The following is a 16,267-nucleotide window of genomic DNA, read 5'->3' as shown; positions in this document are numbered from 1 at the left end:
TACACAAAGTATCCTACTTGCATTATTTTCCAGTGTCAAGCAATAACCCCTTCCCCTCTTGCATTTGATAGAACTTTCCGAAGTGGTCCAATAATTTCATTGTTATTTCCAGTCTTAGTTCTCTTTCTGAAAACTAAATTCCACAAATATTTGTAGAAAGTCTACTCAGTGCCGGTTGTTGTGGAAAAGGTAAAGGATGGTATAAATAGTTTAATTCTCTTTACAACTGCGGAAACCAGACCAAGGAGGTGAAAAAAAACTGACCCAGGGTCACAGCAGGGTCAGTGACACACAGAGAAAACAGGCGCCTTTGTGGCATCCACAGTTTATGAACATCCACAGATTTACAGGTAAATGAAGTTATTTAAGTGCAGCTTTTAATTCAAAGGCACAGCCAGGGACTTTGAGCTCTGCGAACAGGCCATGGTTCATGTCTCTAGTTAGGGGTGGGAAGCCAGAAGGATTTATGGCCTGTGACCACCACTCTGTCCCGGTGTGAGCAAATAAGAGAAGGGCTAGTGGCAGGGGGCGCTTCTGCCAGCTGTTCTTCACAATGCAGGAGATAGCAGAGGAGGGAAGAGTTTGAACTACAGCACAGGGAGATAGATATGCAAATATATGTACGTGTATATGTATATACACATCTCCCCCCCCGAAATTTCACTAAAGCAAAAAGAAAATAAAATTCAAACCCAGTGATAAACTATTGTTAATTTGGACTAAATCTGAACATATCATTTTTAAAGTTTGATAGGAGGAATTTCTTAGCTTACTGCTAAGAGTGTGTGAAGCGGTTGTTAATACAGATTCCTTGGCTTCTGGAGGTTCTGATGTGGCTGGGCCTTGAATCAAGCTTTTGAGAGAAGAAAAGTCATGGGATCTTTTTCCATATCAGCCTTTCACATTAAACTGAGTTTACATGTTTGGGGTAGTTTAAATGAGATCCTGGGGAAAGTGACTGAGATGAACCAGGTAATTTTTTTTTTCAAGGTCTCTTCTACCTTCAAGTCTTTTGCCTTTAGCTTTCAACGACATGTAGAACTTTTGGTCTGGATAAATATAGGTGTTTGTTTGTTTTTTAGAAAGTAATGCTATTGGGTCTGGGCAAATCTCACCTTGGGTCAGTTTTCTTACCACCAAAAATAGGAAGAAGTATTTTTACTACCTTCCACTCAAGATTATTATGTGGTATCATTCTATGATAAACACAGTCTCAGTCCTGCCACCGAACTAGCTGTGTGTCTACCTGCTTTGATCTTCCGTGGCTTCAATTTCCTCAAATGTAAAAGGAGACTCTAGCAGACCCCCCAAAAATCCTCCCAGCCCTCAAATTTTAGAATTGTTTTATAATGAAAGAGGTTCAAATGAAAGACATATAAAAGAGATGATACTCTGTACTATCCCCTAATTAAACACAAAAACGAAATGCCCAAACTTCTTTATACAAAGAATCCAAGATTTTGGAATATATAAAGGGCTATTTTCCCACTTTGAGTCTTTTAGGACTAAGTTCTAATATGAACTGCTGCAATCTCTTTCTCTTTCCATTAGATAAAAAAAAGTGCTAAAAGTTTACATGTCCAAAGACCAAATCTTAACTACCAAAATTACATTTTAGAGAAATCATAACTTAGTATTTACTATAGTGAATCTAGATATTTTCCAGTTCACACAGCCTTTTCCTGTTACAAGTGCTTCAAACACTTTGACTTCCCTTTACGCCACAGAATCTGCTTTTTTGACTTTACATCCACTCTAGCCTGGGCTTTTGAAAACCATAATTTATTTGCATATTTATATTGGTATATCCATAGTAGAATTGAAAATCCAGAGTCTATGCCACATTTTATATAGCATAATCACTTTGGTAATGCCACTTGGTGACAATTTGCTTAAATTGTATTACTTTCAAAATGAATTTCTGTTTAAATGTCCAACTTCTAATTAGTTACATATACATAAATCAAATTCTCTAATATCCTTAAATTACCTTTAAGACTATTTTTAAAAAAATCAGCAAAACCTGTTTTATGACTTTGTAAATGCCATTGCATCTCTTGGTTTTTAATAGGTTATTATTTCAAGCTTTCATGGAAAAATTCGATGGAAAAGACCATATTTTAACCCACAGATAATAGATTTTAACAAAATAACTAGTAGTCTTCAGCTTAACTTTCATGTTTTCAAACTTATTGAAAAAAATATGAAAAATTGTTTAAAAAACAAAGCAATTGGTTTTTATATTACATACAAAGTTACATTAAATGAAATCACAAGCTATTAAAGAGATTCTACCTATGATAATTAGTAGTAACTGCAAACCAACAATACGTTCAAATTTTAACTGTTATAGACTTTAAACAATAAAAACTATAATCCAGATCACTGGATTTGGTACTTTAATTTTTAATACTTTAATTTTTAGCTTAATCAAGACATGCTGATTTTTCTCCTTTTCTTGCTTATACAACTTCTTTGCACTTTGGTTGTAATATATTTATTTCCATTAACTACCACATCTGAGAGTAATTCAGCTTATTACTATATTAGCAGAACATTGGTAGAGAATAGGAAAGAAAATAAATGCATCACTTATTACAACAAAAAGACAATGTTTTGTTTATTTAAAAAGCAGTGGTCCTTCTTCATCTGTCAAAAGCTCAAAGTGTTAAAAATATTTAGTTATCCTAATGTAACATGACTTTCCCCCAACTCTGTAATGAAATAATTTAGGGATATTTAATAATCAAGGAAAGAGAATCTCTTCTGAGAATAGTAATAGGAAGGGGCTATCATTGATTGAAACAACATCCTTTGTTTATAGCCACTAAAAACTTTATTGGTGGTCAGCCCTGAAGCAATATTACAGTTTAATCCGTTCCCCTATCCGTCAATAAATAGAGAAAATGCAGTAAATAATAGGACCCAGCTTTCACTTAAAATCTGAGCTTCCTCTCTATATTTAGGTTTCAAAACACATTGTTGTTTTCACAATAACAGCACACCATTTTTTTTTTTTTCATTAGGGACGTTTTCTCAAATAATGTTATTTACTTTGATTAAAAGGAACCATCCATATATGGATCATATGCAAAAATAGAAGTGGTAGAACAATCCAACAGAAATGGTTTGTGATAATAACTTCATATTTTTTGAGTAAATTTAACACCTAACATTTTCAAAATATGTGATATTATTCTAAGTTTTAAAATTCATTACATGTATGTTTTAATAATGTTATTGGATATTTTTAACCTGTATGTAATAGTTTTTTAAAAATAGAAAACAAGACAAATAGAAAATGCCAAACATATTTGTATTATTTAAATTCTAATGTTGATGTACTAATAGCATCCTAATTCCAGTTCGGTCTATATTATTACTCTTCTCTCCCCACCTTTAAAAGCATCATATTGAAGTATTCTGACAGTTAAGGCAAAAACTTAATAAAATAATGCTTACCTTGCTTGTTTTAACCTGCAACCTCAGAACTGAACACAAGTTCTATCTTGCTTTACTCCACAAATCTCCACAAAGGGTTTCTCAGCAGGAATATGTACATATGTTCTCCTGTCCAATTGCACACACTGACTGCATTCCATACCTTCCATACCTGACAAAACTGCCCTCAACTGGAAGATTTGTTGATATTGAGGGAAAAGAGTAATGTCACCTTTAACCCTATTGTCTATTTCACTGGATTAAACATTTTCTCAACTTCTTTTGCTGTCTATTAATATTTAAAACAAAATTCAATTTAATCTGTTTTTAAAGGCTATGATATTGGCTGTGGATTAAAATACAATTTGAATATAACTCTATGGTTGCCAGAGATAAGCATCTATAATGTACTACACCAAAATTTAAAAAAATTTTAGTTTATTTTCTATTTGGCTTTTTATAGATGGCCATTCATTTAAATCAAAACCAAAAATGGCATTTGAATCTTGGTATTAAAAAATATAAGAGCAGATAAATTACCATAAGATATATGGTAATATTTAGAATGAAGGAGCAAAATTCTAGGCTATTTTCAACAAACGAAAGCAAAAGATGGTGACATCATTCAGTATTTAATTGTCCCAGAACAAACTGTTAACAATATAACAGAAATCATACCTTTTCTTGATGTAACAAAATTGATTTTTTTTGGTATTTATGACCTTTGTTAGTGTCCTTTTTATGAATTAAATTTTTAGTAGCTGGATTTGAATTAGAATGGGTTAGAATTAAAAAGAGGGGCCATACAGTTATGTTAGTTTAGTGGAAAATATTCAATAGTAATATGTTTCATACTTCTTTGTATCAAATTATACACATTTTTTAAAGTTTTAATAATATTTAGAGTAAGATTTAGTTACATTTAAATTTTTTTCCAAGTCTTGGAAAGTGCTAGGAAAAACACTTTTAGATTACAAATAAGATATGAAGAGTTTACAAAGAAAAATAACTTAAAAAATAGAAAAATTACTTCAATGACTGGCACAAGACTCCCCTCCCCCAAACCAAAATTAAATGAGGGGAAATTATCAGTTTCAATTATTGATATTAAATTTAAATCCCAGTTCAAGCAAAATTTTGCCTTTGAGAAGGCACTAGCACTGTCAATTTAAAAATAATTGGTCAGTAAATTTAAGTCATTTGAGAAAAGCAACAAAAAATACTACCAACTTTTATATTTTTAAGCAACCTACTACAAAAAAGAAATGTTTCAACAGAAGTGTGTTAGGCATGAATTTTAGCACAAATCTTTATAGGGTCAATTTTGATAAAGAGTTTAGACTAAGTTTTGTTTATTTTCTGCTGTATCTTATATTCTCAGATTCTTATGAATTTTAGCTGAGATGTTTTGAAATAACAATAAAATCCTCATCTAGCCTGTTGTTTCCATCTTTAAAGCTGGGATCATCACGCTAGAGAAGTTCAGGACCAAAATGCAAACAGAACTCAGAAGGAATGAATTTTAAAGAGTCAAAGTGTAAATGATAATGATCTACCATTATTCCTGCAAGTAAGGAATTTATAAATATACTTTGCCTTATTATATCTAAAAACTGTATTTTCATATATAGACAGCATGAAGGATTCATCAGTTTATCTCTAAAGGAGCTGATTTGTATATCCATGTCATGAAATCTGCATAGTTCCTTTTTTCTTTTGAATGGGATTCTGGAAAAGAAATGGCCAGGAAAACAAAAGGTCCCAATATGAAAATAGTAACCTAAGATGTGTCTTTTAATTGTGTGTTAGAAAATGCTGAGAACTAGTTATAACCTCAGCATGTGCTTTGCTTTCGGATTATTTTAGTGGGGAGAGGAGGTTCTTATTGTTCTCTCCAGTGGGATTTCATGCTTGGATTACTGTCCCATTTTACTCCATCAGTCAATACATTCTCTCTCTACCACCATCCTTACACCCTTAGCAGGAAAACCTGCAGGATAAATTAGTTGCAACCAAGAAACAAATTTAAATATCCAAGTCTTCTCAGCCTCCCCATACCCCTCCCCCCACAAACAAATGTCTATCTTCTTTGTTTCCTGTTGCTGGTCTGCAAATACTTACGTACACATCAATTACCAAAGAGTCTTTTCACTAAAGGTCTCAATCCCCCCACCCCCAGAGTAGCAATAATAAATGAATATTTTTTTAAAGTTTCACTCATGTGAAGCAGTAAAACAAAGAATAGCAATAAAAGGAATCATGTTTATCTACTACTTTAACAATTATGTTTTAAGTTACCAGATAGATGAAAATTCTGATTCCTGACTTAGTAGTTGAAAAGTTTTAAAAAAATAAATAAATTTCTCCAACCAGAAAAAAGTTTCCTTAAATAAAAATATTGGTTATATAAATCTTTGAGGTCGAGAAAACATTTGAAAATAGCTCAGGTTTTAGAGTTTGGGTTTGTCCAGATTATTTTGGAACTCTTTTTTACAATTGAAATTTACTCTGAAAAATTATTTTTTCTACTGTATCATTTTCAAAATATAAAGGTTACATAATATATAAAACCCAATCTAGGTTCATTTTACAAATAATCATGTCTTTACATTTTAAATTTCTTAGGTGTTTAAGGTTTATATAAATTATTAACTGTAATCTTCAGTATTTACACTATAAACTTAGTCTCTAAGCTTTCATTAATTTGTTCAAGTCAAAATAAACCATTTGTAAATTACTCTGGTTTCTGAGAAATAATTTTACATGAAAACTTAAAAAATACATTATCTATTAACCATGTTAGTGAAATGTAGTTTAATTATACAAAATGTAAACAAAATGTATTTTAGAACAGTTTTTCTTTACTAATTAAGCCAGTTTTTAAAATTTGTTTTAAAGAGCTGCTCAAATAACTTTGTTTTAGTATCATGGTACATGGCATTTATATTCCTTCAATTAGTTGGTTTTCAGAGACTAAAAAGAAAAAGTACAAAACTAAATAAATAGTTTTTCCAAATGAACTTAAGAGGATGATAGGATGATGTAACTTGACTACTTTAAAATATTTACTGGGGAACTATTGTTTTACTAGTTTAAAACCAAATCAAGTGTTTTGTCAAGACTTCAAAAAAACAACTAAATTATCTGTGAACAAATTGTTATATTTCTAACTGGTACATTTCCTTTTCTTTGGATAATCAAAGAATTGAAAAGTCTGTCATGAAATTAGATATACCAAACAAATTTATACTTCCCTCTTTTCTGTAATGGTCAGAGTCCTGATTTTTAATTTATTTTTGAGACCAGTAGCAACTTATGTATAAAATTACAAATGCATCCAAGATATCACTACCTAGAATACACCACTGTAGCTGTTAGCTTTTTATTTAATCACATTAAATACGATCATTCGTTTGTTTTGTGCTTTTCCAAGCCAAATTCATATTTATTTTTTCTCACCGTCTTCACCAAACGTCAGTAAAATTAGAACATTTCAGCTACAGAAATCGCTAATCCTTCAAGGTCGGTCTCAGCTCCTAGGTCTTAGGGAAGCTTCAACGAAAACGTGGTCTCGGCATAGTTGATTTTACCCGGAATTTTTCGTTTGCTTTTTTTGGAGGGATTGTTTGGTTTTGCTTAAAACAACCCTGTGGACCACAAAGGGGGTTAGTAAAGGAGGGGGCGGAATGAGTCAGTTTCTCTAGAAGCCCCGGAAAAATCAGGCACCTGGAAACGTATTATGTTGTTTTAACTAAAAAAGACGTATACATTCTAAGGTGCTGGAATCGAGCAGGGAAACGATGTGACTCCAGCAGCTGAGCATGGAGCAAACCTACGACCTCTGGGCGCTGGACGATGGGGGAAGGGAAGGGACTCTACGGGCACCACGCGGTCAGCCCAAGGGGCGGAATTCACACGCACACGCACAACCATTTTCCACTCTTCCTCAGTTATCTCCTTCTTTCCTCCTTGGGGGCTGGGGTTGGGGTCTCACAGTTAAAGGGCAGGAAAAATGAGAGCAAGAAGAGAGGAACCCAATCTCACTCCTCAACAAGAACAAAACCAATGAGAGGGAGCAAAGGGTTATTTTCGCGCCACAAAAGATGGAAATCCAAGGGCTGCTCGATGGCCAATGAATGGGAACTAGCAAACGGCTCCGGCGGAGGTAGCCGACGGTGATAGGTTCCCTCCGTCCACCAATCGGGTGAGAGAAGCCCTCCCGCCCCCTCCCCAGCCAGGGGCGGCGTCTCTCTCCAAGCTGGTTGCTCAGACTCGGGCTCAGCTAGTCGGCCCCACAGAGCGCGAAGCCCCGCCCCGGAGCCGCGTTCGCGCGCCCAGTGCACCCGTCTCACCGCCCCGCCCCGCCCCGGGCATAGGCGGAGGGTTCAGGGAGCTCTCCTTGCGGTCTTTCTCCGTGGGTACCGAGCATCCCCCAGCTCCAGGGAGCCCCTGGCACACTCGAAACAGGCCGGAAGTGCGGCAGGGTCGCCAGACTCGCTGCCTGGTCCGCCCCGGCCGGCAGGGGAAGGACGAGCTCAGGTGGGGTAGTGCCGCGAGGGGGACGAGAGAGGCTCCCCTGCCCGGGCCCCCACGTCTAACCCTCCACGCGGCTCCGCGCGGAGGGACAGACCCCGAGGCGGAGCCAGCAGGCGCCTGTCCCGCGGCAGGGCTAGGGCGGACGGGTGGTCTAGGGCCTCTGAGGCGAGCAGCGGCCGACGAAGGATCCCGCCCTCTTTCTCCCGGCAGAGCCAGGGGAAAAAGGAAACATCTCCTAGGGCACCATTTTTTATTTTAAACAAAAATAACTGAAGGCATATTCTGAAGAGAGGGCAGAGCCAGGTTACCACTTATCACGCATCTGGTTTTAACAGATCAGAGTCCAGGAGAGCTGTTCGAAAGAGCAAGAGAATGTTAAAAAATACCTCCTATGAGGCCCAGGCGACGCGGCGGGCATTGCGTGCCCACCCGCGTTAAGGACTTCGGCTCTGGGCTGGTCTCAGAGGAAGCCAGGAGTTAGGGGTAGCAACAAGAGGAAGCCAGGAGTTAGGGGTAGCAACAAGAATGCCCCTTCTCCCTCCTCTACCTGATAAGCCGTCGCTTATAACCTGTGGATACAGGAGGGGTAACCGACCTTCTAAGCATGTTTTTTCTCCTTTAATATTACACTGACCTTTAAGAAACATTTTTATTGCCTTCAGGTCAGGAGATCAGGAGGAGGTGCAGCTGTCCAAAGAGTAAACAGGCTACAGTTGGAAAGACTCAACCGCATCAGAGCACATACAATGGGTGGGAGTCCTTCGTGGAGTTAACATTAATTAGGAGCTGCAGTTGCTTCAGGAAGAACTTGGAGTAGCCCATACACACGGTTAATTTTATGTGTGAGACTCATTCAGACTGGAGGTTACATCAACCTTATATTCATTCTTGAAAATCCGCCGAAGATATTTTTACACTTGAAATGCCAGTAAAAAAAACCAATTACCCATGCTCTTTTTACTCAGCCATTGATCATATACTTATCCCTCAAATGCTAGGAAAATTCGAAGTGGAACGGACTGTATTTACCTCCCTTTTTGATGTCTGAGCTTATATAACTCGTGTATGTTTTTAAGGTCCTAGACGGAGTATCCAGTTTGTTATAATAATACACAGATTAAATTCACAAGAGCCCCAGGAACATATTCATCAAAACAGCACACACTTGTTTTAAATTCCAGCTGTTAGATTTGTTTGATAGTGACAGACAGGCACGGACTAGTATTTATGGAAAATAAACATTTTACCCCCTGCTTTAGAAGTATTTTCTTAGGTCTCAGTTTTAATAAGAGCAAGTACAGTCAAGAATCCAGAAGGCAACATTCAATTGATTTTTGAAAGCAAGTTGAACATATAAAATTGTTCTTATGAAAAATTACTAAAACTTAAATGGTCAACAGACTATAAAATTTAGAGAAAAGCAAATATTACTAAATGAATGAAAAGCATATTTCTCCAAATAGCTTTTGATCACATGCAACAGGTAAATGAAAAATAAATTCATAATTTGATATTTACATTTTGAATACCACAGAAGTCATAAAGAATACATATATTTTTTCCCTTTTTTTAGAACGAAGGTTCTCTTTTCAAAAACATGAAAAGGAAAAATAAGTAAGCTCTTTTTAAAAGTTAAATCTAACCAGAAACTTAAAATTTCACCACCAAAACGTTCTTTGAAGACATAGCTCATAACGCAGTTCAAAACATGATTACACAAGAACATGTTTGCCCCCTCCGTATCGTAAAGTAAAAACATTTCACTAAATTAAATGTGAATGAAAATATTGTGAAAGTGAGTTTACGTTTAAAAAGTTGGATTTGCTTGGCAGGAAAAGAAAAACCTGTTAGAAAGAAACAGTTGCATTTAAAATGGATGATCTGACACCTTCCGGTTTCTTAACACAAAATTATGTTCCCTTTAAAAGAAAAAATGTAAATGCTCTTTATACCATGCAATAATTCCCACATATTTAAAAAATAATCCGCCATTCATCTTTCAATTGGAAATCATACACCTTTAAATGCCATATACGGATTGGACCAAAAGAAATGAACTATATCAACTGTCATAATTACTGAAGATGATTCAGTGTAAACAGTATTTTCTCTACTACTCAATGCATTTTTCTAATAATAAGTATTAAGTCATTAAAGATTCTGGCTTATATTTCCATCCTATATATAATTGCAATCATTTTTTAAAAATAAGCATTCTTTTCCATGGAATACCTGTTAAAAATAAACCTCAAGTATCCTGGTGCACATGAAGCCTTTGAGTGGAGTACACAATCATGAAACACTTGGAGATTTCCAGAAGAACCCCAGCACTCATTTCCGTATTTCTCGTCTCCAGTCCTCATTTTGTCGGCCCAGTAAGGCTCCACCGGGCCCAGACCCTCCCCCCCACACCCACCATTGTACTCGTTACACACAGGGGAAATTATGAATGGTTCTCATGGCCAAATGCGGGCAGAAAAGAAGCAGAAAGAGACTCGAGCAATTTTTCGAGTGCAAATACCACCTAGGGGTAACGCAGAGCGGTCTTCCTGTTTTAAGAGTCCCAAGTTCTCCAACTAAAATTCTTTAAATAAAAGTACCAGCCTACCCCACTCCTCCTCCTCCTCTGGAAACTACAGGAAGAAATGGTTTCCGTTTAAATACCGACTTTTCCCACTCTGAATTCTCGGCTCCGGCCTCCGAGGCCCGGGACGCCCCCATCCCCACGCCAGAAACCTCGGCCCCTGCGCTCCCCTCCCCCACCGGTGGCCAAGCCCGCCCCCGGCCTCATTGATCCCGGAGCCTTTTCTGAATCGCGCAACCAATGGCAAACGCGAAGCCCAAAGCCACCGCGAGCGCAGGCGGAGGCGGAGGAGGTGTCGCCCAGACACCCGCCCAGGACGCCGCGGGCTCCCATCCCCCATCCCCCTGGCTCGGGGCCGCCCCACTTCCCCGGTGCCCGCGACTGTAAAGGGTGCACAGGGTGGGGCGCGTCTGCCCGCCTCTCCCGCCCGCACCCACCCACCCAGACACCCCCTTATTGCGTTTCCGTCCCTGCCAGCCCTGGGAAGGTGCTCGCGGCTTTGCCGAGGTTACACTTGTGTCATCAAAGCCACAAGGCGAGTTCGGAATGGGGACTCTTTGGCTTTGTTAATTACCTCTTTTTAAAAATCGAACATTGAAAACTCCGGTAAATAGAGCTGAGGAATTGCCTAGTTAGCACCCCGACTCCTATCTCATTTAAAAAAAAAAAAATCAATATTTCTCCCCTCCCCCTCCGGATCCGCCCCGACCAGATAACCCTTTCTAAACTCCGTGGTGACAATCTGCTCCCCCGGCCGCGCTCCCCTCCATGCCTCGGCTGCGGCTCCTTTAGCATTTTCCGCCCCTCTTCCTCCTCGCCTTCTCACGGTCCCTCGCCCAATCTCGTTTCCCCTCCCCCTCTTCCTCCTCCTGCTAGCTCTTTTTTTCCTGCGAAGCCCACTCTAATTGAGGCGCTGGGATTCCTCACGTGAGACGTTGATTTGTAGTTTGAACACGTGGCTCATTCAAAAAGCCGGACACTCGGAGCGGATTTTTTCCGCCTCCTGCGCCTTCCTCCCTCCACCCCTTCTCCCCTCCCCCCTGCCAGTCACCCTTCTGGGTTTTTTATGGGGAGGCGGCGCCTGCCCTCACGTAGTGTGATATTTTCACAGTCCGCTGGCCGATGCCAGAGGGGTTGGGGAGTAAGAGACAAAAAGTAGTTTCCCCCCTCCCTCCTCTCCTCCTTTTTCTCGCTAATCCCGCCTCCTCCTCCGAGTTAGGAAGACTCGTTGATGCGTTTGGGTTGTAGCAAGGCTTTTTCTTTTCTTCTTTTTTTTTAATACCTAGAAAAGGAAAAACAGAAACCCTCGGATCTGATTTTTCGCTCCTCGTTCTTGTCCTTGGTTCTTAGTGTGTCTGTATTTTAACGGCGAGAAGAGAAGGGGAACAAAACCCGCCGGATCCATCCATCGCTGTGGGTGGTTTTAATTTTTCGTTTTTCTCTTAATTTTTTTAAACAACCGCTCTTCACAATGAACAAACTGTATATCGGAAACCTCAGCGAGAACGCCGTCCTCTCGGACCTGGAAAGTATCTTCAAGGACGCCAAGATCCCGGTGTCGGGACCCTTCCTGGTGAAGACAGGCTACGCGTTTGTGGACTGTCCGGACGAGAGCTGGGCCCTCAAGGCCATCGAAGCGCTTTCAGGTGGGCCCCGGCCGGGCTCCGCCGGGACGCCTGCCCAGCTCCGCGCCTCTTGCCCGGGCCTGCCGGGGTCGGGCCGCGGCTGACACGGGGTTGTCCACACAGGGCCCCGGCCTGGGCGGGCGGGGGAGAGGGGACGAGGCCCGGGCGCCTGCACGCGTGGGTCGGGGCCCTTCTCCCAGCCCGGGCGCCTACCCGGCCCCCGCGGCTCCCCTCCCCCGCCGGGCTTTGAGGGCTGAGAGCGAACGCGCTGTCAAGAAAGCCCCGGCGCGGGCTCGGAGGGGAGGCGTGGGGGACTGTGTGGCGCCTGGGAGCGGGGCTGGAAGGGGGGGTGTGCTCGCTCCGCGCCCCGCCCGGGCCCAGGCGCGTGCTCCAGGCTCCGGCCCGCCGGGCCTTGCTTGGGGACCGAGAGCGAACGCCTGTTTCTCGCTCCTTCCTTCCTCTCCCTGCCGGTTATTTGTGGTGTTGGTTCGCTGCCTCCCCTCCCGCCCCAGACCCCGGCCGCGGGAGAACTCAAAGTGGCCTTGACCCGGCTGCCGAACGAGGCCGCGGGTGGTGCCTAGCACGGGCGGCCCCGCGCTTCCCCTCAACCTTGCGGGAGGCGGGCGAGGGCGACCCGGGTTATTTGCTCGACCTTCCCGCGTACAACGAGCTAGAAGGGCAGGTGGGCGCGGGCGACCACGGGTCGCCTCGGAGCGAGTCCCGCTGTGGCGCCGGGCTGCCAGGCTTCGGGCCGCGGCCTCCGGGACTGGTGGGGAGCGCTCGGTGAAGGCGGGGGGCCGTGCGTGGCGGGGAGGCGCGCGGGGGTGGGACGCCCGGGGGAAGGCTGTGTTCAGGTCCCACTCCGAGCCACATGGCTTTCGGGGTGGCGGGTGCTGCGCCGTCCCTCGCGCGCTGTGCAGTCTGTGCTGAGCTGCGCCTCTGGACGTTCGTTCTTGCCGCTCCTGCCTTGCGGTCCTCGAGCCTTTCCCGCCGCTCACTGCCAGTTCCCGGCGGGCCTGGGCTTGAACCCGGGAGAAGGGCCTGGGCGCCCCCTCCTGAAGAAAGCCCACGTAGCCCCTTCCCCCGAGCTTGTCTTCTGGAGTCTCTGGGGAAGCGGACGGGGTTGGGGGGGGCGGGTAGAGTGTTCCCGAAGTAGTGGGTCAGCCAGTTGATCCCCCTTCCCACCCATCTGTAAGTTACACACACGCAGCCTCCAGGGGCTCAGCTTCCCACGCGCGGAGCCGGTTTCTCTCTCGGCTTTGAGCCACGTCCGGGTGTCTTTCGGGGTCTCAGGAGGCCACTCGTGTCGCTGCTTAGGCTGTGCGGGTCCTTCGGGCCCAGAGAGCCGCTAAACCGGGCCAACTGCTCCTCCACCTCTTGTGTGTCCGCAGGTAAAGTGGAACTGCACGGGAAACTCATAGAAGTTGAGCACTCGGTCCCCAAAAGGCAAAGGTGAGCTTACTTATTATGTTCTCATTGATTCTGTTCTCAACCATTGGGAGGAGAGACTCAACACAGCTGAAAACAACTTTTCCTTTTACTGTTATTGGGTTGCTGTATGACTTGGCGTTTCTCGTCTTTTGCCCTAAAGTTTCTGGCAGGTGTGTGTGTGTGTGAGTGTGAATGTGTGTTGGTACTGCTGTGAAGGAATAGACGACTTGTCTGTGGCCCCTGCCACTGGATTATTGTTACTGGTAATAAAGTCGCTTAAGGAAGCTCTCACAGCTACATGTTCTCCGGCAGAGTAGGTCAAGTTGCTGCAACAGGAAATCAAAGTCTCAAAGGGCAGTTTCTGGGCATCTGTGGGAATTAGGAGGCAATGGGTGACCGCTCCAGCCCGCCGCCCCCCACCTGAAAGTGCAGGATAGGCGGAAGCAGCTGCAGACACGCGCGGGTGTGGCGTGCCTTTCCTTCTCTGTCCCGAGTTGGCGGCGACGAGTCTGAGAGGCCTGGGAGGCCGTCCGCACATCTGAGAGGAGAAGAATTTGCCTTTACCCTGGTAGCTCGCCCGCCGGGATTGGAACACGTGAGTGAACGCCTGGGCTTCTCCTGCCCAGAAGCGCCTTTCAGTCACTGCAAGTAAGACAGCTTTCTGCAAACCCGCCTTTGTCTCCAGGCCTTCCCCCCACTCCCCCCCAACGCCCCCATTTAAAAAATACTTTTGCTTACAGATAAGCACCAAGAGATGGAGAAGGCTGAAGATTTTTGCTACTTAAACAAGGGGGATTGCACTTTTCGGAAAGCATATGTAGCGTGTCAATTTACAGAATGTTTGGAGACTGTGTTTTAATCTCTTAAGTATTTTGGAGAAATGGCTCCCTTCTCCAGAGCAGGCCAGATCCCGGCTCTGTAGCTCTTGACTTGAAAGGCTCTGCTTCCTCCCGGTGGTGCTGGTGTTGGCTTATGCGTTGCTGGGCTTTGCAAGGTGGGGTTAGTTTCTTCCTTTCCCCCTCCCATCCCCCACTCCCAACCTGGGCCAAGTAGTAAGCTGGAAGTTAATTTAAACTAGGGCAGCCAGAGCGTCTGGTTAGATATTGGTGAGGGTGTGTACGCTGGAGGGCGGAAAGGGTTTGCTGTGCATTTCCCTGGTGCTTGGCTGGGAGAGATGGCTACCTAACAGGTCATCCTATGCCTATTTTTATTTTTTTAATTTATTTTTAAATTATTTTACTTTATTTTAAAGAGAGTTTCTTTTTTAGTTTCTTTTTAAAATTAATTAATTTTTGGCTGTGTTGGGTCTTCGCTGCTGCATGCAGGCTTTCGCTGGTTGTGGCGAGCGGGCTTCTCATTGCGGTGGCTTTTCTTGGTGCGGAGCACAGGCTCTAGGTGCACGGGCTTCAGTAGTTGTGGCACGTGGGCTTCGGTAGTTGTGGCTCGCGGGCTCTAGAGCGCAGGCTCAGTAGTTGTGGAGCACAGGCTTAGTTGCTCCACGGCATGTGGGATCTTCCCGGACCAGGGATCGAACCCGTGTCCCCTGCATTGGCAGGCGGATTCCTAATCACTGTGCCACCAGGGAAGTCCCTATGCCTATATATTTTTTTAATTTATTTATTTTTGGCTGCGTTGGGTCTGTTGCTGCGTGCGGGCTTTCTCTAGTTGCGGCGAGCGGGGGCTACTCTTCGTTGTGGTGCGCGGGCTTCTCCTTGCGGTGGCTTCTTTTGTTGCGGAGCATGAGCTCTAGGCATGCGGGCTTCAGTAGTTGCAACACGCAGGCTCAGTAGTTGTGGCGCATGGGCTTAGTTGCTCCGCGGCATGTGGTATCTTCCTAGACCAGGGCTCGAACCCGTGTCTGCTGCCTTGGCAGCCGGATTCTTAACCGCTGCACCACCAGGGAAACCCCCTATGCCTATTTTTAGATTGAGCTCTCTTCCAGGTAAAGCACTTTTACAAATTGTGTTTTTGTTTGCCAGCCTGTTTGGATTTTTGTGGATTTCTCTTCATGTACTTAATTTTCATCAGGATAGTTGGAAAGGGATTTGGCGTGGCCAGATTTAGTTCTAGTTGGGAATTTTGGTAGGGGTCAAGTTATTTTATATAGCAGAATGGAGTTCTCTTTTAAAAGCTTCTAAAACAATAGAACGTGTACTGAAAACTATCTAAATTGATCTCAGTTTAATAAACAATTGAAAAATTGCAGGAGAAGTCATAGCTCCTTAAAAAAAGGTTAAAGGCATAGTCTGAATTGTTTACCTACTGGCAAAAAATGTAAGCACATTCTTCAAATTCTAATTGGTTTCATGTTTAGCCACTGTATCTTAATTTTCTTCAGATGTTGAATAAGAAATAGGCAGATGGTTGTGTTGAAGGACAGGCATTTTAACATTTGAGAGTTTCTAAATTTAAACATTAAGTGTCTTGACCTGTGTGTAAATGCAATAACTTTGCTTTACTCTCCTGATTTTCCTTCTCCAGCCTGGTGTGAATTTGTCCCCCATGTGTAGGGAATTAAAAACATTGTCTGGTTAATTGACTGCCTGTTTTATTCTTAAAGGCTTTTGCCCAACCTAAAAACATACTTAGTTTACTTCTTACTTTATGGCAAACAGGAGTTGCTGCTTAGGAAATCACATAAAGTAAAATG

The 16,267-nt window shown here is 42.8% G+C and overlaps 1 protein-coding gene across 1 annotated transcript in view; it reads left to right on the top strand.

Moving 5' to 3' along the window:
* Window positions 1-12,032: 12,032 nt before the first annotated feature.
* Window positions 12,033-16,267, top strand: part of IGF2BP3 (insulin like growth factor 2 mRNA binding protein 3) — a gene marked incomplete at its 5' end in the record, with an annotated part of 136,526 nt that continues 132,291 nt past the window's right edge. The window contains 2 exons of the mRNA XM_082661547.1: window positions 12,033-12,207; window positions 13,578-13,638. Coding sequence (XP_082517673.1) covers window positions 12,033-12,207; window positions 13,578-13,638 — 236 coding nt within the window. The remainder of the gene's footprint in view (window positions 12,208-13,577; window positions 13,639-16,267) is intronic.

This window comes from Grampus griseus, assembly GCF_964374135.1.
Source record: "Grampus griseus genome assembly, chromosome: 9".
NCBI classification, from domain to species: domain Eukaryota; kingdom Metazoa; phylum Chordata; class Mammalia; order Artiodactyla; family Delphinidae; genus Grampus; species Grampus griseus.
Note: the sequence above shows the minus strand (reverse complement) of the source record. Positions and strands in the feature narration are given on the sequence as shown.